Here is a 25363-nt window from a genome sequence, read left to right as displayed (position 1 = left end):
TGTCAGCATGATGGTTCAACTAACTTGCAAATCAATCAAATTTATACACACACACACACACACACACACACAAGCACACACACACACACTTACACAATTACATTGAGAAAGGGAAACACAGAGCAAATTTGGCAAAATGTTAACAATTAATGAATAGACTGGAGGGCACAGGAGAATTTTTGTTCTATTCTTGGAACTCAGTTATACATTTTAATTTTGTTAAATAAAGACGTAAAAATCACTAGTCGCAAGTCTCTGCTTCCAGTCAAGACAGAGAAACAGGAACGGCTTTATCTTCCTGCCTAAAACAACTAAAAACTGAACAAAGTATATTTAATACACAGTACGCAAGCCGCTGGATACCAGGCAATGAAGAACAGTGAACCCAGGTTACCAAATTGAGAAAATTTTCAGGCCTCAGCCAAGGGAGAAAGAGCCAAGCAGAACTCATGAATCGCTGTGAGTTAAAGGGACTAAGTTCAGAGCACAGAGACATCGAGGTAGTCAGAATCCTAGAGAAGAGACAAGGATAGAGTACTAGAGAGAAGAAAACTGCACAAAGAAAAATCTCAGGAGAATGCAAAAGACTCCCCCTTGATTATGTAGCTAAGGGAGGAAACTATGCCAAGGAAATAACTCTCCCATAAGGATTACAGGAAACACTATCCAGAGCTCACACAGAGCCACAGAATCATTCCAGGTCCCAACAGCCAGAGTGTAAAACGTAATAATTTGGAGAGCATCCTATGCGCAGTGAGAATGACCTTCCTCACCAGATCAGATAAAATTCACCCTAGATCACATGTAACTCTGGTGCCACCTAACAAATGCAAAGGCAAGAACCAAACAGATCAAACTGTCTCCAAGTAACTTAACCATATCCCAAAATAAAGCTCAAGAACATTTAAAGAAATACAAAACTATTTAGTACCTAAAAAGGTAAAATTCACACTACCTGGCATCAAATCAAAAATTACCATGCAGAAAAATACAACCCAAAATGAGGAGAAAAATCAGTCAATCAAAACTAACCCAGAAATAACACAGATGTTAGAAGACAGGGACAATAAAGCAGTTACATGTATTCCACATGTTCAAGAAACTAAAGAATAAGCATATTAAGTAGAGACATGAAGGATATAAAAAGATTCTAATCCTATAAAAGGAAAGGCTAATATGCAAATAGCCCGAAGAGCGAAACAACCAAACAACCGGTCGCTATGAGGTGTGCTGACCACCAGGGGATGTACGCAGAACATGGCGGGCATCAGCAGCAGGCAGCAGAGAGGGGAACCTGGTGGGCGTCGGCAGCAGTGGATGGTGGAGGTGAGTGGGGGCACCAGACCAAGGCAGGGCGCCAGTCGCTGTCATCAGGGCGAGCCTCTGGTGGTTACTGAAAATTCTTTGCTCCCACATGCCACAGTATTGCCCGGCACTCGCACCTCCTGCCGGTGCCAGTCCTGCTCGTACCCGCTGCCATCAGCGGTTGCGAGCAGTGGCTGCTGGCCCTGACCGCCCCTGAGGGCTTCTTCACCTCCCCCTGCTCCTGAACGGGGTGATCGGGGCAGCAGCCACCATTTGCACCTGCTACTGGCACCAGCCCCAATCACCCCACGCTCTGCGCCATCAGCAGGTGAGAGCAGGGCCAGCCCCATCAGCACCTGGGAATGGCGGCGACGGGAGCAGGGCTGCCGGCAGACAGGAGACTGGGCTGCGGCATGAAGGGCCAGGCGGGAGCACAGAGTATGGGCCAAGGCCCTCCCCTGTGCCTACCGCAGACTCAGGGCCCACAGTCCCCCTCAAAGTGCACAAATTTGTGCACTGGGCCCCTAGTTGAACTATAACAGATAAATCTTTTTTTTTTTTTTTTTAAGATTTACTCATTTCAGTATGGAAATAGCTCAACTACTCAGTTCCTGTTTCCTTCCCTCTAATTCCTTAACCTACAGTACAGGTATGGGTTAAAAAGGTTGGGTTTAATGGCACAAATAGGCAAGAACCAAACAGATCAAACTGTCTCCAAGTAACTTAACCACATCCCAAAATAAAGGTCAGACACAAAGTGAGATTGTCAGAGAAAGAAGAAGGAGGGAGGAAGTAGCATTGCTGGAAGAGGAGTGGTCTGGGAAATGGTCAGAGTTCATGTCTCTGATAGGACTATCAAAGGGCACCAGAAATGAACAATGTCTGACATGAAAAATACATGGGATGTAATTAACAACAGTTATTTAAAAATACATGGGATCTGACATTGCATAAAAACAAGATTAGAGAAATGGAAGACATAATAATAGAAACTAACTACAATGAAACACAAAGACAGAAAAATAAATAGAGTATCAATAAACTATGGGATAACTTCAAACAGCCACATATACACTGAGTGGCCAGATTATTATGACCACCCCATCAGTACTTCGTTGGGCCACCTTTTGCCTTCAATACTGCGGTGATTCTTCTTGGCATTGACTCCACGAGATGCTGAAAGGTGATGCAAGGAATCTGACACCATGCCTAATGAATAGCACTGTCCAGTTCTGTGAGATTTGATGGTTGTGGAACCAGCTGCCTGATAGCTCTTTTAACTTCGTCCCACAAATGCTCAATTGGATTGAGATCTGGTGATTGTGGGGGCCACCTAAGCAAGGTAAAGTCTCCCTCATGTTCTTGAAACCAGTCCTGCACAATACAAGCACCGTGGCATGGCGCATTGTCTTATTGGAAGAAGCCACCTCCATTGGGATACGCCATCAACATGATAGGATGAACTTGATCAACAACGATACTTAGGTATGTTATGCTATTCAGACGTTGTTCCACATGAATTAAAGGGCCCAAATCATGCCAGAAAAACATGCCCCAAAGCATAACACTGCCCCACCAGCTTAAAGGGTTGTACTCATGCATGTGGGGTACATGCTTTCATGTCGTTTCCACCAAATTCTCACTCTGCCATCTGCATGATGCAACTGGAAATGTGATTCATCGGACCACATGACTTTTTTCCAATGCTCGACTGTCCAATCCTTGTGTTCCTGTGAGAATTGAAGACGTTTTATCTTGGTAACTGCAGACAGCAAAGGGGTTCAAACAGGCCTTCGGCTGTTTTGCTGATACTCGCCTCCATGGCTTTGAGCACCAACAATCATCCCATGTTCAAAGGCTGTTAAATCGTGTTGTTTACCCATATCTTCAGAAAAAAAATCACTTTTACTGTCATGGTAAACAACCTGCTTCCCTATTTATAATGGTCTGGCCCTCTAGCAACTTCAGCACGAAATTATAGCTAATTTGCCTTCACACGTCAGGTGGTCATAATAATCTGGTCACTCAGTGTATATGTAATCAGACTCCTCAAAGCAGGTAAGAAGGATGAGAGAGGACTAAAAAATATTGTTTTTATATAATGGCTGGCATTTTTCCAAAGTTAATTAAAACTCTAAACCCAGATATAAGAATGTCAACAAACCCCTGGCAGAAGAAACATGAAGAAAACTATGCAAAGGCACCTAACAGGTTGATTAAAACCAGTGATAAAGAGCCCTAGCCAGTTTGGTTCAGTGGATAGAGCAGTGGTTCTCAACCTTCCTAATGCCGCGACCCTTTAATACAGTTCCTCATGTTGTGGTGACCCCCAACCATAAAATTATTTTTGTTGCTACTTCATAACTGTAATTTTGCTACTGTTATGAATCATAATGTAAATATCTGATATGCAGGATGTATTTTCATTGTTACAAATTGAACATAATTAAAGCATAGTAACTAATCACAAAAACAATATGTAGTTATATATGTTTTCCGATGGTCTTAAGCAACCCCTGTGAAAGGGTCGTTGGACCCCCCAAAAGGGTCGCGACCCACAGGTTGAGAACCGCTGGGATAGAGCGTTAGCCCACGTAGTATTCAGGTTTCAATTCCCATCAAGAGCAAATTCAATCCCAATCCCCAGCCCTGGTCGGGCATGTGAGGGAGGCAACCAATCAATGTTTCTCTCTCACTTCTCTTCCCGTCTCTTCCACTCTATAAAAATAAATGAAAAAATATCCTCGAGTGAGAATAAATAAATAAATGAAATCAGCAATAAAGAAAAAATTTTAAGCATAGCCAGAGGGGGAAAAATAACAAATATTTCATCAGCAACAATGCAAGGAAATACTTTAGTGGTATTTTTGAAGTATTGAGAGAAAAAATAAACAGCAAAAATATTTTTCAAAAATGAAGACAATATAAACATTTTCATACTTACAAAACCTAAAAAAAATGAATTATCAGAATTCCATTATAAAAATGTTAATGGCAGTCCTTTAAGAAGGAAAATGATACCAGATAGAAATCAAGATATACACCAAGAAATAAGGGTACTGTACATTGTAACTCATTGGGTAAACATAAAGACTTGTGTTTTTATTATTTAAAGAACTCAAAAGATAATCAACTACTTACCGCAATATTAATAATAACAATAATGTATCGTGGGGTTTATCCATATGTAGTATGACCTATTTGCCTTAAGCACAATTATGATGCTATACATAACAAATGATGAAATTAGTCCTCTCACCTTAGAAACGTTGCTGACATAATTCACTTGAATAGTGCTTTCTTTATCAACTTGATTACAAAGGTTCTGTAAAGTAGATGCATATTCTTTATCACTTTTTATCCTCAGGGCCATAAATTTCTTCACTGTTTCCAGTAAGCGTAATTCCCAATCTTGCAATTTTAACACAGCTTCATGTGAATTCTTCAGGTCACTCCCAAACCCCATTTTTGTAAGGCACTGTCTTATCCTCCACACTGCACAAGCAAGCCTTCTAGTCAGTGCATATCTGTGTATGTAAACAGAAAAAAAAAAATCTTAAATCAAAAGAAAGTTTGTCTTCAAAACAAAGTTATTTTTAACTTTTTTAGGGCTCATTTTAGGGTTAAAAAAGAAATCACTACAACTGAATGCTTTCACACTAAAGATTAGGAACAAGATGAGGATGTCCCCACCCTCACCACTTCTATTCAACACTGGACTGGAGGTTCTAGTCAGTGCCATAAAATTTAGGAATAAATATTACAAAATAAATTCAAAACTTGTATTCTTAAAACTAAAAAACATTGTTAAAATAAATTAAAGAAGACCTAAATAAATGGAAAGATTCATATCCTTGGATTCTAAAGACTTAACATTGTTAAGAAGGCAATACTCACCAATTTGATCTACAGATTTAACTCAATACATATTGACATCTAAGCTAGCTTCTTTTTTTGCAGAAATTGACAAGCCAAAATTTACATAGAAATTCAAGGAAGCCAGGATAACCAAAAATTAACAAAAAATATTGAAAAAGAAGAACAAAGTTAGAGTATTCACACTTCCTGATTTCAAGACCTACTGAAAAGCTACAGCAATAAAGATAATGTGGTACTGACATATGGTAGACATAGACATCAGTGAAGTAGAACAGAGGTTCCAGATTTAAATACTCACATTTAAGGTTAAATTATTATCTATAAGGGTGCCAAGTCTACTCAATAGGTAGAAAGGTCTCTTCAACTAATGATGCTGCTGGGATACATGTAAGAGAATGAAGCACGATTCCTTCCTTAGAATATACACAAAAAATAAACTTTACAGAGATGTAGCTCTAAATATCAGAGCTAAATCTATAAAACTCTCAGAAGAAAACAAAGTAAATCGTCATGACTTTGGCTTAGGCCAGTGATGGCGAACCTTTTGAGCTCGGTGTGTCAGCATTTTGAAAAACCCTAACTTAACTCTGGTGCCGTGTCACATATACAAATTTTTTGATATTTGCAACCATAGTAAAACAAAGACATATTTTTGATATTTATTTTATATATTTAAATGCCATTTAACAAAGAAAAATCAACCAAAAACATGAGTTCACGTGTCACCTCTGACACACATGTTATAGGTTCGCCATCACTGGCTTAGGCAATGGTTTCTTAGATATAACACCAAATGCACAAGCAACAAAACAAAAATACATAAATTGTACTTCATTAAAATTAAAAAAGTCTCTACTTTAAAAGCCACCACCATAAATAAAGGGAAAAGACAACCCACAAAACAGTAGAAAATATTTGCTAATCCTCTCTGACATGGAACTTCTATCAGGAATGTATAAAGAATTCTTATAACTCAATAATAAAAAGACAAACCAATTAAAATGAACAAAAGATCTGAAAAAAGATTTCTCCAAAAAGATTTACAAATGTCCAACACACACATGAAAATATGTTCAATATCATTAGTCATTAGGAAAATACAAATCAAAATCACAGTGAGATTCCACTTCACACCGCCAGTATGTCCATAATCAAAAAGACAGATAATATCAAGCATTGGACACTGTGAAGAAATTAGAGCCCTCCTACACTGCTGATGGAAATGTAAAATGAGCAGTTTCTCAAAAGTTAAACATAGAGTTATTATATTCCTCTGTTCAGTATAAACCCAGAAGAAATGAAAATATATGTCCATACAAACACTTGTACAGAATGTTCAAGCAGAATTATTCATAACAGCCACAAAGTGGAGTAATCTCAATGTCCATCAATTGATTAATACATAAATAAAACACAATGTCCATACAAATGAAATATTATTTGACAATGAAAAAAATGAACTATAGAGACAAGCTACAACATAAATAAACCTTGTAAACATTATGCTAAGTAAAAAAGTAAGAATCAAAAGACTGACATACTCTATGATGTGAAATGCCCAAAGTTTAGAGACAGAAAATAGAGTAGTGGTTGCCGAAGGCTGACAAACTTGGGAAGAAGTGAGGAGTAACTGCTAATTGATACTGCATTTCATTTTGAGGGATAAAAATTTTCTAAAATTGAATGTGATGATGGTTGCACAACTCTTTGAACTACTTAAAAAATCATTGAATTGTACAGTTTACATGGGCAAATTTTTTAGCATGTGACCTATATGTCAATAAATTGTAGCCCTAGCGGGGTTTGCTCAGTGGCTAGAGCGTTGGCCTGCAGACTGAAGGGTCCCAGGTTCAATTCTGGTCAAGGGCACATGCCCGGGTTGTGGGCTCAATCCCCAGTTGGGAGCGTGCAGGAGGCAGCCAGTCAATGATCCTCTCTCATCATTGATGTTTCTCTCTCTCCCTCTCCCTTCCTCTCTCTGAAATCAATAAAAAAAATATTTTTAAAAAGTTATAAATGCTTTTTAAAAAAATAAAAAAATAAATTATAGAAAGTCACTACAAAAGACATCGAGTGGCTGAATGGATAAAAAAACATGACCCATATATTTGCTGTCTACAAGAGATCCACCTCATTAGAAGGGACGCACACAGACTCAAAGTGAAGGGATGGAAAAATATCTTTCAGGCAAATGGAAATGAAAAAAAAGCTGGGGTAGCAATACTTATATCAGACAAAATAGACCTCAAAGTGAAGGCCATAACAAGAGATAAGGAAGGCCACTTCATAATACTAAAGGGATCAATACAACAAGAGGATATAACCCTGATAAACATATATGCACCCAATGCAGGAGCACCCACATACATAAGAAAACTCCTGGAAGATATCAGGGGAGAGATCGACAACAATACAATCATAGTAGGGGACTTGAATACACCACTGACATCACTGGATAAATCCGCTAGACAAAAACTCAGCAAAGAAACAGCAATCCTAAATGACTCACTAGATCAGATGGACTTAATTGACATCTTCAGAACACTTCACCCCAAAGCCACAAAATATACGTTCTTCTCAAGTGCTCATGGGACATCTTCAAAAATAGACCACATATTGGGTCACAAACAAAGTCTCCCCAAATTCAAGAAGACTGAAATCATACCAAGCATCTTCTCAGACCACAAGGCCATAATATTAGAAATAAACTACAATAAAAACAACTCAAAACACTCAAACACTTGGAAGCTGAATAGCACGTTATTAAATATTGATTGGGTTACCAATGAGATCAAAGAAGAAATTAAAAATATCCTGGAAACTAATGACAATGAAAACACAACAATCCAAAACCTTTGGGACGCCATGAAAGCAGTCCTGAGAGGGAAGTTTATAGCTCTACAGGCCTATCTCAACAAACAAGAAAAAATGGTAGTAAATCATCTAAATCTATAGCTCAAAGAATTAGAAAGAGAGCAACAAGAAAAGCCCAGAGTGAGCAGAAGGAAGGAGGTAATAAAGATTAGAGCAGAAATAAATGACATAGAGAGCAAAAAAACAATACAGAAAATCAATGAAATAAAGAGCTGGTTCTTTGAAAGGATAAACAAGATTGACAAACCTCTAGCCAGGCTCACCAAGAAGCAAAGAGAAAGGACCCGAATCAACAAAATCAGAAATGATAGAGGCGAAATAACAACAGATCCCACAGAAATACAAATGATTGTTAAAAAATACTATGGACAACTCTACTCCAACAAACTAGACAACCTGGAGGAAATGGACATATTCCTAGAAAAATACAACATTCCAAAACTTAATCAGGAAGAATCTAAAAATCTCAATAGGCCAATAACTATGGAAGAAATTGAAGCAGTCATCAAAAAGCTTCCAGCAAACAAAAGCCCAGGACCAGACGGCTTCACAGGGGAGTTTTACCAAACATTCAAGGAAGAACTAAAACCTATCCTCCTCAGACTACTACAAAAAATCCAAGAGGAAGGAACACTTCCAAGCTCATTCTATGAAGCCAGCATCACCCTAATACCAAAACCAGGTAAAGACAACACAACAAAAGAGAATTACAGGCCAATATCCCTCATGAGATGCCAAAATCCTCAACAAAATCTTAGCAAATCGGATCCAGCAGTACATCAGAAAGATCATACACCACGACCAAGTAGGATTTATCCCAGGGATGCAAGGATGGTACAATATCCGCAAATCAATAAATGTGATACATCACATAAACAAATTGAAAGAAAAAAACCGCATAGTCATATCAATTGATGCAGAAAAAGCGTTTGACAAAATTCAACACCCATTTTTGATAAAAACTCTCAGCAAGGTGGGAATTGAAGGATCATACCTGAACATAATAAAAGCAATATATGACAAACCCACAGCCAACATAATACTCAATGGACAAAAACTAACACCATTTCCCCTAAGAACAGGAACAAGACAGGGATGCCCACTCTCACCACTCCTGTTCGACATAGTACTGGAAGTATTAGCCATTGCAATTAGACAAGAAGAAATAAAAGGCATCCAAATTGGAAAAGAAGAAGTAAAACTGTCCTTATTTGCAGATGACATGATATTATACTTAAAAAAACCCTAAAGACTCCATCAATAAACTATTAGACTTAATAAAATTCTTAATAAAAGAATTCGGCAATGTAGCAGGATACAAAATTAACGCCAAGAAATCTATGGCATTTCTATACACCAATAGTGAATGTGCAGAAAGAGAGACTAAAAAAGCAATCCCATTTACCATCGCACCAAAAAAATTAAGCTACCTAGGAATAAACTTATCTAAAGAGGTAAAAGACGCCGAAACCGGTTTGGCTCAGTGGATAGAGCGTCGGCCTGCGGACTGAGGGGTCCCGGGTTCGATTCCGGTCAAGGGCATGTACCAGGGTTGCGGGCACATCCCTAGTGGGAGATGTGCAGGAGGCAGCTCATTGATGTTTCTCTCTCATCGATGTTTCTAACTATCTCTCTCCCTTCCTCTCTGTAAAAAATCAATAAAATATATTTTTAAAAAAAAAAGAGGTAAAAGACCTCTTCTCAGAAAACTACAGGACGTTGAAAAAAGAGAGAGGAAGACAAAAAGAGATGGAAGAACATACCATGTTCTTGGATTGGTAGAATCAACATCATTAAAATGTCCATACTGCCCAAAGCAATCTATAAATTCAACCCACTTCCCATTAAAAAACCAATGGCATATTTCACAGACCTAGAGCGTACTCTCCAAAAATTCATCTGGAATAAAAAACGACCCCGAATAGCTGCAGCAATCCTGAGAAAGAACAAAGTAGGTGGGATCTCAATACCAGATATCAAGCTGTATTACAAAGCCACTGTTCTCAAAACTGCCTGGTACTGGCACAAGAACAGACATATAGATCAATGGAATAGAATAGAGAGCCCAGAAATCAGCCCCAACCAATACGCTCAATTAATATTTGACAAAGGAGGCCAAGAACATACAATGGAGTCAAGATAGTCTCTTCAATAAATGGTGTTGGGAAAATTGGACAGATACATGCAAGAAAATGAAACTAGACCACCAACTTACACCATACACAAAAATAAACTCAAAATGGATAAAGGACTTAAATATACGACCGGAAACCATACAAATACTAGAAGAATCCAAAGGCAACAAAATCTCAGACATATGCCGAAGCAATTTCTTCACTGATACAGCTCCTAGGGCATTGGAAACTAAAGAGAAAATAAACAAATGGGACTACATCAAAATAAAAAGCTTCTGCACAGCAAAAGAAACCATCAACAAAACAACAAGAAAACCCACTGTGTGGGAAAACATATTTGCCAATGTCATATCTGATAAGGGCCTAATCTCCAAAATTTATAGGGAACTCATACAACTTAACAAAAGGAAGATAAACAATCCAATCAAAAAATGGGCAAAGGATCTAAATAGACACCTTTCAAAAGAGGACATTCAGAAAGCCAAGAGACATATGAAAACATGCTCAAAGTCACTAATCATCCGAGAGATGCAAATCAAAACAACAATGAGGTACCATCTCACACCTGTCAGACTGGCTATCCTCAACAAATCAACATGACAAGTGCTGGAGAGGATGTGGAGAAAAAGGAACACTTGTGCACTGCTGGTGGGAATGCAGACTGGTGCAGCCACTATGGAAGACAGTATGGAGTTTCCTCAAAAAACTACAAATGGAACTCCCATTTGACCCTGTGATCCCACTTCTAGGAATATATCCCAGTAAACCAGAAACACCAATCAGAAAGGATATATGCACCCCTATGTTCATAGCAGCACAATTCACCATAGCTAAGATCTGGAAACAGCCTAAGTGCCCATCTGTAGATGAATGGATTAGAAAACTGTGGTACATCTACACGATGGAATACTATGCTGCTGTAAAAAAGAAGGAATTCTTACCATTTGCAACAGCATGGATGGAACTGGAGAGCATTATGCTAAGTAAAATAAGCCAGTCAATGAAGGAAAAATACCACATGATCTTACTCATTTCTGGATAATAAAGACCATTATAAACTTATGAACAAAAATAGATACAGAGGCAGAGCTGCCTCGAACAGACTGTCAAACTACAGCAGGAAGGCCGGGGAGAGTGGGAGGGCAGTAGGGGGGTGGGTAAGAGATCAACCAAAGGACTTGTATGCATGCATATAAGCATAACCAATGGACATAAGACACTGGGGGGTAAGGGAGGCCAGGGGATTGTCAAGGGCGGGGGAGGAAAAAAAGGAGACATATGTAATACTCTTTGTAATACTTTAAGCAATAAAAAAATAAAAAATAAATAAATAAATAAAAATTAAAAAAAAGAAAGTCACTACAGCTTAACACGATCATCTGAAGTTCAGTTATCAGAAACTTCCCCAAAATATTCTGCTTGTTTGCTATAAATTCTAAAAACTATAACAGAATATATTTTGCTCTCCAGCCTCCTAGAATTTCAGGCAATGAATCTTTCAGGGCCAGACAGAAATAATGAAGAAACACACCTTTATATTTAGTTCTGGCTCATCCATACCAGAAGTCAATTTCTTGTTAATTCAGCTGAGATCCTCTAAGCTATACAGAAAAAATGAGAAGCCGTTTATCTCTCTAACCTCAGTGATATCATCTAAAAAGATGGTAAAAATGTGGGTTGTCCAAATAGAGAACAATTGACAATTTCCCCCCAACTGAAAACTGTCCAGTTTTATGATCTAGCAAACAAGTATGAGAGGGGGAAAGTAGTGGAAAACTGCACTTCATCAAAGTTTCCAAAGTAGCAATCAGGATACTAAATGAACCTTAACATAAATAAGTCAATGTAAAGTAACCGACTTATTCACTTAATATAGAATAGGATAATTCCAGATTTTTTCACTTTGTATATAGTAGTTTTGAATATTTTATTTTGATATACTGTATCTTTATGGGGCACAAAAATTTACAAGGAACATTTTTCTGTTATTTTACCTACAGCTCAACTAAGTGTCACTGAATATATACTCTTTCTCATTCAATGTTTTCAATGAAAAAATATGGAACATTATTTGAGACTAAACAAAGGTGAAACAGCTTACTTTTTTAAAAATCATATCTGAGATTGTAGTTAATTTTATTCATTCAGCACTTGGGATAAATATCACTTCTACTTCTAATTACATCTAGTTTTGGTCTAAGCTTTGACAATATATTTTTCTTCTGTTATCAGAAATTCAAAGGGAGCTCAGAAGTATAAAATGGAAACAGAATTTGGAAGGTATCTGAGAAACACTCCAGCCCATCCTAGGTACTTATTTACATACACTAATATTCTAGGTCAGGGTGAATAGAAAATAATTTAATATGTACTTTAAAGTACAATAAATAGTAATTTTAAAAAATAACTCCATAATAAATTAAGACTATATCTAACTCTTTAATTGGTAGAGCTTATAAATACTTTAAGAGAATAGTATCCACAAATGATTTCGCCATAGATGTCAAATGACATTTATCAGACCATTTCAGTAGTGTTTGAAATAATAAAACAAATAAAAAAGAAAAGAAAAAAAAAACTTGTAACTATCCTGCCAGGGGAAGTACTCTCCTTCCCTGCTAGTCCTGAGAATCCCCTTTTCCTCCAAAAGAAATTGAACCAGGCAGGAAGAACCAGCTAGAGAGACCCAGCTACAGCAAGCAGCCAGATCATGAAGCTTCTTTGTGCCCACAGGTCCAAGGATCTCCTTCTCTACCCAGAGACATCAGAGCAGGCAAGAATAACTAGCAAGAGGGACCCAGCTTTAATAAGAGGACCAGTCCAGGAAGCTCCTTGTTCTCCATGGCCCAAGACTCTCCTCTCCTGCCCATAGACATCAGAACAGCTAGGCGGTATGGTAATGAAATCCTATCTCATCTCTTCCCTACGAATAGACATCTAATAGCTCAGCCTGAGAAAAACATCATCTGCTTGCTCAAGCAGCACTGTGAGCCATAGTGGTAACAGATAAATAAGCCAACCAAAATAACAGCAGAAAGATTAAAATTTAAACTGTTCTTAGAAGCACAGCCCACAGAAATAGGCCAGGACCTGTAAGCTAAATCAAAACAGACTGCCTATCAAAATAAAATACTGAAATAGGACTCAGAGTCTCCTAACATCCTATATAATAAAAGGCTAATATGCAAATTATCCCCTCGACTGGGAGTTCAACCGGAAGTTCGACCAGGGGGCAGGGCCAGTCAGCCAACTGCCTGCAGCCCCTCCCCCCAGCCGGCCCCGCCCCCCCATTGAGGGAGGCTGGCCAGACCCCACCCATGAATGAATTCATGCACCGGGCCTCTAGTAATAAATAAAATACCTAGGATTCGATTGAAAATCACCTGTCATACCAAAAACCAGGAAAAATTTAGGGGATAGCAAGTACAAATCAGGCAGAAACAGAGTATTATACATAAGTGTACTAGTGCTATTAGCAAAGATGTCTTTTTTAAATAGCATCATTAAAAGGTGGAAGTAGCCCAGCCAGTGTGGCTTAGGCATTGAGCATTGACCCATGAACCAAGAGGTCCCTGGTTGGATTCCCAGTCAGGGCATGTGCAGGAGGCAGCCTATCAATGTTTCTATCTCTCTATCCCTCTCCCTTCCTCTCTCTAAAAGCAATAAAAACATTATTTTTAAAAAGGTGAAAATAGCCCTAACCGGTTTGGCTCAGTGGATAGAGTGTCGGCCGGTGGACTCAAGGGTCCCAGGTTCGATTCTGGTCAAGGGCATGTACCTTGATTGCAGGCACATACCCAGTAGGGAGTGTGCAGGAGGCAGCTGATCAATGTTTCTCTCTCATTGATGTTTCTGACTCTCTATCTCTCTCCCTTCCTCTCTGTAAAAAATTAATAAAATGTATTTTTTTAAAAAAGGTGAAAATAGTAAAAATCCTAATAAACAACTGACTATTTAGATTTATTTAAAGCTATCTTATTTAATATCATCCAGTTTTGGTTTTAGGATCAAGTGAGTTATGTAGAGTTTTCAATTCACCATAAATAATTATTTAAAATTTTAAAAGAACCATTAAAAATTTCTGTATTCTCAAAATTAAAAGTTCATTTTGTATAAAATAGATCTACAAATACATTCTTCTAAAACAAAAATGGAAGTTATTAAATAGCAAAATATAAAACACATTAGTTTCATTGGTTGGATAATAGAATTCCCATGGTATTTCTTGTAAGTATAAGGGTATATGCAAGTATTTGTTATAAGTACCTCCTGTCTTTCAACTTTTGGCTCAACAACTGGCAACTTTTATATTCTTCAATTACACAGATGGAAATATTAATTTTATATAACATACATAAAGTTTACTATGTATTGAATATTCTTTTTAAAGTAAGGCTAATTTATTTTAATTCAGATAATGTCTTATAAGAAAGATTTTAATTACTTCCTTTATTTTAATATTGACAAAACATACAATTAAAGATATGCTAAATTTTAAAAAATTAGCAAATACATAAATAAAAACTATGTAATAGAAACAGGAAATCTCTCATTCTCCACCAGATATTCTCATAAGCAAGCAGGAAATTAAATAGAACTTATTTCTTTTTTCTTTTTTTTCAGTTTGAATTTATAAACCTTGACTAATAAAACCTATCAAAATGACTTTGTGGTTTGAGTTACTTTATCAAAATATGTTTGTTCATTGATAAAGACTACAAAATTATTAACCAGTTAAAGTACAAAAATAATTATCTAATGGTATTTCTTATCTTTTATAAGCTTTAATACTGACAGAAGTCAGAAATAGTGACTCTATTTGAACAAAATATCAAGCTGCTTGCAGCAAGACAAAAACAAAGTCAAAAGCCTCCCAGAACATGCAAGTAATAACCACAGTTACAAACCAAAAAACCTGACCACATATGAAAATAAAGTGAGGTGCTGTTTCAGAAGCAGCTAAACAGGCAAAAGTTAACAGTCACCACGTTTAATTCTGAAGACATCATCATTAATTAAGTTAATAAATATGGTGACCTTGGCCACCTTACAGATACAGTATTTAAAACTCCTCCTATGTTGTCTTTACTTGAAAATGTTGCTCCTAGCTTACCTTAAAAAGAAATTAAATACAACGCAAAAAGCACTGGACTGGGCAACCTATTGGGACAGCATTAATGAATGACAATGTCCCACTGCAAGAGAATAATGAATACTAACTGCAAGTCTATAAGCAAATGAACAACATGTGTGCTTTTAAATAAACTTTTTTTCATTTTAAAAGCGTATTTGAAAGTACTGATATTTAAAATTATTTAAGGAGAGAATTATTAACAATTTTTTCCTTTGCTTTAAGGTATTAATATAAATCAACAGCTACTTACTGAGTAACCATGGGAGAGATAATGTTAGGCATTTATAGATAAACTAGAGGCCCGATGCACAAACTAGAGGCTCGTGAAAGAGCAGGCCTTCCTTCGCCTGGCTGTCAGCACCGGCTTCCCTCTGGTACCTGGGACCTGGGCTGGCTTCCCTCCGGCCGCAGGTAGGAGGAACCCAGGACCCAGGCTTCCTTCTGGCCCCGGCTTCGTCCAGAAGGACGTCTGGAATGATGTCTGGAATGATGTCTGGAAGGATGTCTGGTCTAATTACCCTGGTCTAATTAGCAAATTACCCTTTTATTATTATAGATAAAATCTTGATTACTGCCTTCAAGCAATTTACAGTGTATGAAGACTAACTAGACAAGTAATGATGATGCATAGGTAATGATGACACAATTCATTCCAAATTCATTCAGCAACTTGTACTGAGCAACTATTTGGCAAGCATATTTCTGAGTGCCAACAATACCAAGATGAATAAGATATCAGACCCTAGTCTCAAGAAGCTAACAACCTATTAGGGGTGACAAACCTGGAAACCAATGTCATATAACTCAAAGGTTCACAAATACAAATTCGTTACAGGTTCAGAGGGAAAACAGAGAAAGTATGCATAACATTTCTAATGGCCATCAGGGAGGGGCTCGGAGTCATAAAAGCATAAGGTACAAAGTGTTACTGAGACACAGAGAAAAGAAGGAGCAAAGCTGAGTAGAGGACTCAATGCATGTTAATTAACTCCTGGAAGCTCAGGAGTTAATTCAAAATGGGAATAGTAATACCTACTTTGCAAGGTTGTCATAAAGGTCAGATGAGTTAACGTATTTAATGTGTCTGACTTTGGGGAGACGTATTAAAAGTAGTCATTACTAATGAAGCCTTAGAGAGAGAACCCTCATAGAGAGACTGTGGAAGAGCAAGTGGTAGAGTAGCGTTTCTTCCTAAGTGGAAGTTTAAAAATGAGCAAGGATATACAGTTAGAAAAATGAGGAACATGTCTGTGAAACATCGCTAATTTGAAGGAAAACAGGAATAAAAGGTTTAAAAGATTAAATAGGACCACAATGCAAACAACCTAGTTCTAAATTCGAGAAATGTTCTATATGATCAATTATTACAAAAGAGTTCAATTTTCAAATTAAGGTCAAACAATTTTTTTTTTCCTTTAAAGAGAGTAACAGTGTCAAAATAATTACCATATCCATATATGTACTTTAAAATACGTTCATTAAAAGCAAGCACTAGCAGAATGGTAACCATCAAGGTCCCATCAGTAGTAAGTTAAAACCAGTCCCTATACACTGCAATAAGACAGCCTCTCAGGGAACCCAGATCAGACAACTCGAAGTTAGAACATGGAGTCAAGTATGTTTCATTCTTGGGTGTGTGTTTTTATGTAACACTTTTTTCCCAAGAAGCACAGCCTGATCACCACTCCCACCCCATCTTTTCTCTATGATCATACACTAACAAATGTGTTTTCTTCCTTAATTGTTCTTCTAGAATTCTATTTAGTTTGTAAATAAATTTCCCTAAATCTCTACCTCCACCTATCTGAAACCCAGCTCCCCTAAAGCACAGTGCTCTCAGGTGGCAACTATACCTCCCTACATTCTACCACCCATATCCATGAGGTTGGGGGAAGGGAGTGTGATGGGTGGTAACTTTATCCTGATTCCTTAGTGCCATTTCCAAGTCACCGCTCTTCCAAACATATTGAAAAATCTCTTCTCCGTTGTAATTTACATCATTCAGCTTTACCAAGTCCTATCCTACCTAGCTGTTATTTGTCTCCAAATCTTCCTCTCAATATCCACTTGTCCCAAAATGTTATTCTCTAAACCAATTCTTATGTTCACCCATGGAGATTTTAACCTCCAGTCTTTCTCTTCTCCAAAGACCCATTTGATCCAGCTCCATTTCAACTACACCTGCTATTATACATGGCCTGAATCTAAAACTGTTCCTTCTCTGCAATGGTAAATTTTAATATTCTAGTTTTAGGTCATAACCTACTACATTCCATCTCTCTGGAATCTTGACTGATTCTAAGCTGGGACTGACCAGCAGGCCCTGAGCAATGGATGAATGGATTACCTGACACACGTTTCTGTGAAAGAGAGGCTAAGGGATTGCTTGGCTATAGGAATCAGGCAGCCCCATTCGCCTGCCTCCTTAGACTTTTATTATAACAACAGCTTGAACTAAAATCAACCTTTAGATACAATCAACAGGGTAAGTATCCTTGAGAAAGCACATGCTTCTACGAGGTCCGGTCTAAAGACTAAGCATAGAGATTCCAGTAAAACACTTAGGGGCTTGGACTTGTTTGGAAAAGTCAAGGCAGGGGCTGCCGCCTTTGGCAAGGTCCCCCCAGAGGCCCCTGACCTTTCAGAGAATCCTCCTTATAGACTTTCCAACCACGCTCCGTGCTTCCCCACAATTCTATGCCTACTTTTTGACCTCAAATAAATTTCTAGTCGCCCAACTGATCAAACTATATTCCCTAAAATTTATCAGCTCCCCCTATATTCCTCTCTCTTCTAAGGTGAGTATGCCACTTAATCATCCAGAACTGGGATACTTTTAAGAGTGAAAGAGATATAATTCTTCATTATGCCAGGAAAACAAGGGTAAGCTTAGACTTTTCAGGCAAATGGGGCATATACACCCCTACTTCTTTCCCCACACATATTGAATCAATTGACTTCCCCTGACTTTTCTCTTTCTACCTTGTACTAAAAATATCCAACTCTGACTCAATCCCTCCTAACTCTCAGCCTTTTTTTTAAAAAAAGCTTAGCTAATTCTTACTACTATTTCAAGATTGTTCTCATATCACCTCCTCCAGATAGCCAACACTACCTCTGCAATTTGTTATCAGAGCACTCAGTAATGACAGTGTCCTATTCATGATTATCCCTTATGTGTCTATTCTAAAATGCATTATATGAAAAATGATAACTGTTATAATTTCATGTACATTAAACAAGTCAAAAAGAGTTACTTCTAAACTAACATATAGCAATTAAACTAATAACAACTAGCAGGTTGTTGTTTTGGTTTTTTTTATTCTGAGCTTTTTACACTTTATCTCTTATGAACCCTAAGGAATAAGAAGGGCTCCTGGTGCTAACGAGGATCAAATTTTTAAAAAATTAAAAAGCACAGCCTATTGCCCTGACCGGTTTGGCTCAGTGGATAGAGCGTCGGCCTGCGGACTCAAGGGTCCCAGGTTCGATTCCGGTCAAGGGCATGTACCTTGTTGCGGGCACGTCTCCCGTGGGGAGTGTGCAGGAGGCAGCTGATCGATGTTTCTCTCTCATCGATGTTTCTAACTCTCTATCCCTCTCCCTTCCTCTCTGTGGAAAATCAATAAAATATATTAAAAAAAAAAAAAAGCACAGCCCATTAGCCATTTCTACATAGACGCCTGTCAAGCAAACTGCACCTCACAGAGAAGCCTCCTCACTGTGTCTCTGCCATCTGAGCCAGCGCTTATAAAGAACTAGAGGCCCAGTGCATGGATTTGTGCACTAGTGGGGTCCCTTGGCCTGGCCTGTGGGGATCAGTGGACCTCCGCGCCACCGATCCCACACAGCACAAAGTAGTGTGAGACGCAGCAGGCAGTTGGGGAGGAGCCAGAGCCCCAGCTGGGCGCCGCGCCACTCCTGCTCATCCTGACCCGCTGCGCCGCCATTCGGATGCACAGGGAGAGTGTCCTCAGGAGAGGCTCACACTGCTGCAGCTGCGCTCGCCAACTGTGAGCCCAGCATCTGGTGCCTGTCTGTCAGCTGAACACGGGAATGCACTGACCACCAGGGGGCAGCTCCTGCATTGAGTGTCTTCCCCCTGGTGCTCAGTGTGTGTCATAGCTACCTGCCGGTCATCTGGTTGCTTAGGCTTTTCTATATAGAGATTCCTGGAGTCCTATTTCCAACAATAGGATTAAGGCTTTCCCCATCCAATTGGAGCTGTGCAGCTCTGACCAATTAGAGCAGCTCTGTTCTGACCAATCAGGGGCCAGGGGCAGGGAATTCTGTCTATATAAGTCAGCTGCCCTATAGCTCAGACTGCACTTTCCACAGAAGACTGAAGACTATGTTTCCTGGGCTCCCCAAAGATGCCTCACTGGAGCAGAGCAAAGCAGACCATCATGGAGCAGAGCTGCCTAGCTGAAGAGGGGTCTGGCCCCAGGGCAGCCTCAGTGGCTGTGCTTTTCACAGCTGTGCTGTAGCACTATGGAGCTGTGCCACAGTGATACTGTTTTCTGTTGAGCTGTTGGCACTAAATAAAGTTTCCTTCCTCACTGCACACCAAATTGGGGACTCCTGTTGGCACTGACTTGTTCCCAACAACCGCTGATTAACATCCCCATACATTTGATTGCACTGGTTTCTGACTGTTATTCTCTGCTAGTTCTGTCTTTTAATATATCCAACAAATTTTAGAATTACAGGAGGATAAATAGAAGTCAGTGGAGAAGTAGGAAAAGCAAATTTCGGAACAGATATATCAAATGATCATGTTTTGAAAATTATACAAATATAAACATGTATGTTCTTGAACATATATAACTTAAAAGTAAAAATGGCCCTGGCGAGTGTTGGCCCGCCCACCAATAGGTCACAGGTTTGATTCCTGGTCAAGGGCATATACCTGGGTTGCAGGTTTAATCTCCAGCCCCAGTCAGGGCACATGTGGGAGGCAACTAATCAATGTATCTCCCTCATATCAATGTCTCTCTTTCTCTCTCTCTCTCAATCTCTCTCTCCACCTCTCCTCCTCTCCCCCCGCCTCCTTTCCACTCTCTCTAAAAATCAATGAAAAAAATATCCTCAGATAAGGATTAACAAAAAAGTAAAAACTGATATACATCAAACTTTTATCATTAACTACCTCTGAAGAGTGAGACAAAATAGTGGGAAGAATGCCACTTTCTACTTTATGTACCTCTAGTTTGCATTTTTATCATAAGTATCTATCCTAGCTAATAAAGGAGAAACATGGTAATTAGCCATACATCCCCTACCCTCCCATTGGCTAATCAGGGCAATATGCAAATTAACTGCCAGCCAAGATGGTGGCCAGCAGCCAGGCTACTGACACGAACAGGAGGCTTGCTTGCTTCAGTGACGGAGGACTCCAATGTTCCCCGCCTGCCGCTGCTGGGCTCCGAGCTGCTAAGAAACATTGTTACAAATATAGAAGCTAAACAAAACCCCAGAAACCTGTTTTCAGTCAGCCGGGATCTCAGAGCTGGAGTCGCAACAAAGTTTCAAATACAGAAAGTAAACAAAGCCAGAAACATGCTTTCAGCAGCAAGGTCTCACGGCTAAAGCCGGCTCTCAGCTCCAGTGACAGCCATAAATCCAAGAATAAAAAAAAAAATGGAAAAAAGGAGCTGTTGGGAGCTTCAGTCACCCACCAGCCTGAAAATGGCCCTCAGCCTCTCACCCAGACTGGCCGGGCACCCCAGTGGGGACCCCCACCCTGAAGGGGGTGTGACCAGATGCAAACAGCCATCATCGCCTCATCCAGGCTGGCCAGGCACCCAAACAGGACCCCCACCCTGATCCAGGATACCCTTCAGGGCAAACCAGCCGGCCCCCACCCATGCACCAGGCCTCTATCCTATACAGTAAAAGGGTAATATGCTTCCCAGCACCAGGATCAGTGGAGCCACGAGGCCTCCTGGCCCCTGGAGCAGTGTGACAGGGGGCAGTGCCCAAACCCCCTGATCGCCTTGTGGCTCTGTGTGTGACAGGGGGCGGGGCCACAACCTCCCTATCTGCCCTGCTCTGTTCGTGACAGGGGAAGGCACCCCAACCCCCTGATCAGCCCTGCTCTGTGCCTGATAGGGGAGAGCTCCCCAACCCCCTGATCGGCCCTTCTCTGTGTGTGACAGGGTGCGGCCCCCCAAGCCCCCCATGGGCCCTGCTCTGTGTGTGACAGGGTGGAGCCACAACCTCCCCATCGGCCCTGCCCTGAGTGTGATGGGGGGAGTGCCCAACCCCCTGATCGGCCCTGCTCTGTGGGTGATGGGGCAGCGCCCCAACCTCCCCATCGACCATGCCTTGAGTGTGACAGGGGGCGGCGCCCCAACCCCCCAATTGGCCCTACCCTGAGTGTGACTGAGGGTGGCATCACAACCTCCTGATCGGCCCTGCTCTGTGCATGACAGGGGGGAGCTCCCCAATCCCCTGATCGGCCCTGCTCTGTGCGTGACAGGAAGAAGCTCCCAACCCCCTGATCGGCCCTGCTCTGTGTGTGACAGGGGAGAGCTCCCCAAACCCCTGATCGGCCCTGCTCTGTGCGTGACAGGGGGGAGCTCCCCAACCCCCTGATGGGCCCTGCTCTGTGTGTGACAGGGTGCGGAGCCCCAACCCCCCTGATGGGCCCTGCTCTGTGCGTGAGAGGGGGTGGCGCCGCAACCTCCCCATCAATCCTGCCTTGAGTGTGACAGGGGCGGCACCCCAACCCCTCAATCGGCCCTACCCTGAGCGTGACTGAGGGTGGCATCGCAACCTCCTGATCCGCCCTGCTCTGTACATGACAGGGGGCGGCGCCCCAACTCCCCAATCGGCCCTGCTCTGAGCCTGACCAGGGGCAACGGGGCAGGCACCTAGGAATTGGGCTTGCCCTCTGCCACCTGGGAGTGGGCCTAAGCCAGCAGGTCGTTATCTCCCGAGGGGTCCCAGACTGTGAGAGGGCACAAGTGGGGCTGAGGGACACCCCTCCGCCCCCGCCAGTGCACAAATTTTTGTGCACCGGGCCTGTAGTATATATATAAAAGCCCAGAGACTGGAATGGCAGAAGGACCAGAACAACCGGTGGCTATGGCGTGCACTGCGGCAGCCAACCAGCCTGATCCGGGCCCCAATCGCCTCCCCCCAATCCCTGCTGGCCTGGCCCCCCGATCGGCCCCCAACACCCTGATCAGGGGTGGGGCCAGCTGGCCAACCTCTCACAGCCCCTCCCCCCAGCCAGCCCCGCCCCTGATCAGCCCCCCCACCCTGATCGGTGCCCCCCACCCTGATCAGAGGCAGGGCCTCTAGTAAAGATATAAAGAAAAGACTCCTCAAAAAATTTTTTTTCTAAGAGTATTTTTAAGACCAAGGATTAAGAAGATAAAAATCAAATTTCACAGATACAATGTTTAACATTTAAAAATTACTTCTCCTTCAAATATTTTTTATTTACATTTATTTAGAAAATGAAAAAGGCACTTATATCATGATAGTTACTTTTGTGAAAAATCTCCCAATTGCATTTTCCACTCAGAATGCCTCTGGTTTCTGCTGAACAACTTCATCCCTGCTTTATAACCTAGGCTCCTGAACCACTCTAGCTCTAATAGAGCACCTCAACAATAAATCAGTCTAACCACAGGTTCAACCATTACTGTGGTTGCACAGCAAAGAAATCATTGTCCTTTTGCTCCATGTCTTAGAAAAAAGTCTTTCATTCATTAATTTATTGATTCTTCCAGTAACTACTTATTAAATGTCTATCACATGCCTGGCACTGAGTGAGGTCCTGAGTACACACAGATAAGAAGTACTGGTCACAGCTTCAGGGAGCTTATTAGAGGAGAAGCAGTTCTAACACGTAACAATAATTGCTACAAGGAATCCCTGTACAAAGCGAAGTATAATCCAAGCCCAGCTGGAGCAAAGGGAAGGAAAGGCTTCACAGGCGTCCCTAAATCACCTAGAGCAGTCCCTTCTTCACTAACACTTTCCTCCTTTCCTCTCAACCAAAATATGCCTCTTCTCCCTTTGAAAATACTGCTTAAAAGTTACCTCCTAATCCTTCCAAAAAAACTCCACTTACTCCTTAATGTCATGTAATTCTTAAGGAAAACCAACCAAATCTGTGAAACTCAAAAGCAAGCAAGTAAAGGAAAAAAATAAATACTCAGTGAATGCCAGCTCTAACAAGTACCAGAGAGAGCAAGTACTTAAATCACTTCTCACTGGCCTATGTCTAGTTGTCTCTACTAACTTGCTTATCATTTGCACTTTAAGCTATCTCCCATTTGAAATAGTGAATTTTTCAAAGATGAATACTTAGACTACTCCAATCACTAGGTATATATTCCTAGGTATAACCAACTGGTGAGAAGGTGGAGGTGTCTAATAGCGTGTAGGGAAGGAACTCCTGCTGTTGTTTTAAATAAATCTCAATAGCTAACTAGTGCCAGTGTACCAAATACAACATAAATGATCTAGTTTTCTTCCCTTTAACTTAATGCAACCAAATGTAAAAACTGTAGTCAATGTATATTTAAAGTTAGAATACTATCACATTTTTCAGAAGAACCTTTGCAGGCCAGAAGGAAATAAGATGATATAATCAAAGTGCTGAAAGTAAAAACTTCAAATGAAAAATTATCTATACAGCAAGATTATCAATCAACAAACTAATACTTAATGGAAACCTATCCATAGACATCAAATAAATGGCTAAAATAGTAAATAATTATATTACTATATTAGAAAATGGGACTAATAATGTTATTAACAGAAATACATAAACCAGAAGAAGGAACAAGTGTTTAAGAAGAAAACTAATATATTGAGTTTAGTGCCAGGCAGGTGTAGACAAAGAACTGGTGGGCACACAGGCTGGGAAAGATATATAGATTGAGATTCTGCTGATTACAAGTGATAGTTGAAAAAAAAATAGTTACATCACAAATGATATACAATTCAGTAAGATAAATAACAAGCAAAAGATAAGTAACACAAATATAAAATGACTGTAGCCTGCCTAGGTAGGAGAACAATCTAACAAAAAAACTACAAATCAAGACAAGTCAAAACTTTCAAAGGAAAAAATAATCATTTTAGTAACTATTTTGTAATATAAAAATAACTATTTTACTTTTATTTAAGTAATTTAAGAAGAGTAATGTAATCCTACCTTACTACTATTCATTGTTGGTCATATCTTAGCTAAAGTAGCAGGTCCATGTTGAAACATTACACATTAGGGATGAAGAAGACACGATACAACTTTCAGTGGAGTCTCACGGAATGATCATAGGTCTAGCCAGAAAACATGAGCTGCAAGAAGAAATTCAAGGAGTCAGAATTGTACACCACAGAGAAAAAGGTTAAAATGTACACATGGAGTATAGTAAGCTACTATTGGAAATGAACTTTGGCAATATCTCACATTCATCACATTAAGAATAAAAATACTATTCTTACTTAACTTTATCCCCTGTTTACTCTCTCCCTTTCTTCCCATAAGTTTCCCAGTGAGTAATGTATCCTACCTTCTCTTCTAACCTATTCCCTGAGTTTTGAATAGGTAATTCATGTTTTTCTCATTTTTCACAGTATAAAACTAATTTTAAGTTTGAAGCATATCAAAAGAAGAAACTACACTTGTTGAAATATTATTACACCCTAAAGAAGTAGTTAACTATGTAAGAAAAATTTAGGTTTGGGAGGGATTCTCCCAGGACATATATACTTTCTCTATCTAACATACTTTAGTATGCCAAAACATGATCCTTGCCTTGGATATTCTCTCAACCCTTGCAACTAGGATATGTTTGTTGATTTTAGAGAGCAAGGAAGGGAGAGAGAGAGGAAGGGAGAACATTAATTGGTTGCCTCCTGTAGGTGCTTTGACCAGGGATCAAACCTGCAACCTAAATATGTGCCCTGGCCAGTAATGGAATCCACAAATTTTGGGTGTACAGACAATGCTCCAAACAACTGAGCAACCCAGCAAAGGCTGAAATTAGAATTTCTAAGATGTTTCTTGGTC

The 25363-nt window shown here is 40.0% G+C and overlaps 1 protein-coding gene across 18 annotated transcripts in view; it reads right to left on the bottom strand.

Annotated features, from left to right (window-relative positions):
- The window catches only part of FER (FER tyrosine kinase), a 305227-nt gene that overhangs the window by 261539 nt on the left and 18325 nt on the right, over window positions 1–25363 (bottom strand). For 16 of the 18 annotated variants that reach the window (XR_004967573.1, XR_004967574.1, XR_004967575.1 and 13 more), the window contains 2 exons: window positions 24506–24648; window positions 4565–4832 (listed from right to left, as the gene is read on the bottom strand). Coding sequence is in view for 14 of the 18 variants with exons in the window: in XM_036309530.1 (XP_036165423.1) it covers window positions 4565–4771 (207 nt within the window). In the remaining 4 variants the exon portion in view is untranslated. The remainder of the gene's footprint in view (window positions 1–4564; window positions 4833–24505; window positions 24649–25363) is intronic. The other 2 variants (XM_036309538.1, XM_036309537.1) reach the window with 1 other exon arrangement.

The sequence above is a fragment of the Myotis myotis genome, unplaced genomic scaffold, assembly GCF_014108235.1.
Source record: "Myotis myotis isolate mMyoMyo1 unplaced genomic scaffold, mMyoMyo1.p scaffold_m19_p_5, whole genome shotgun sequence".
NCBI lineage: Eukaryota > Metazoa > Chordata > Mammalia > Chiroptera > Vespertilionidae > Myotis > Myotis myotis.
Note: the sequence above shows the minus strand (reverse complement) of the source record. Positions and strands in the feature narration are given on the sequence as shown.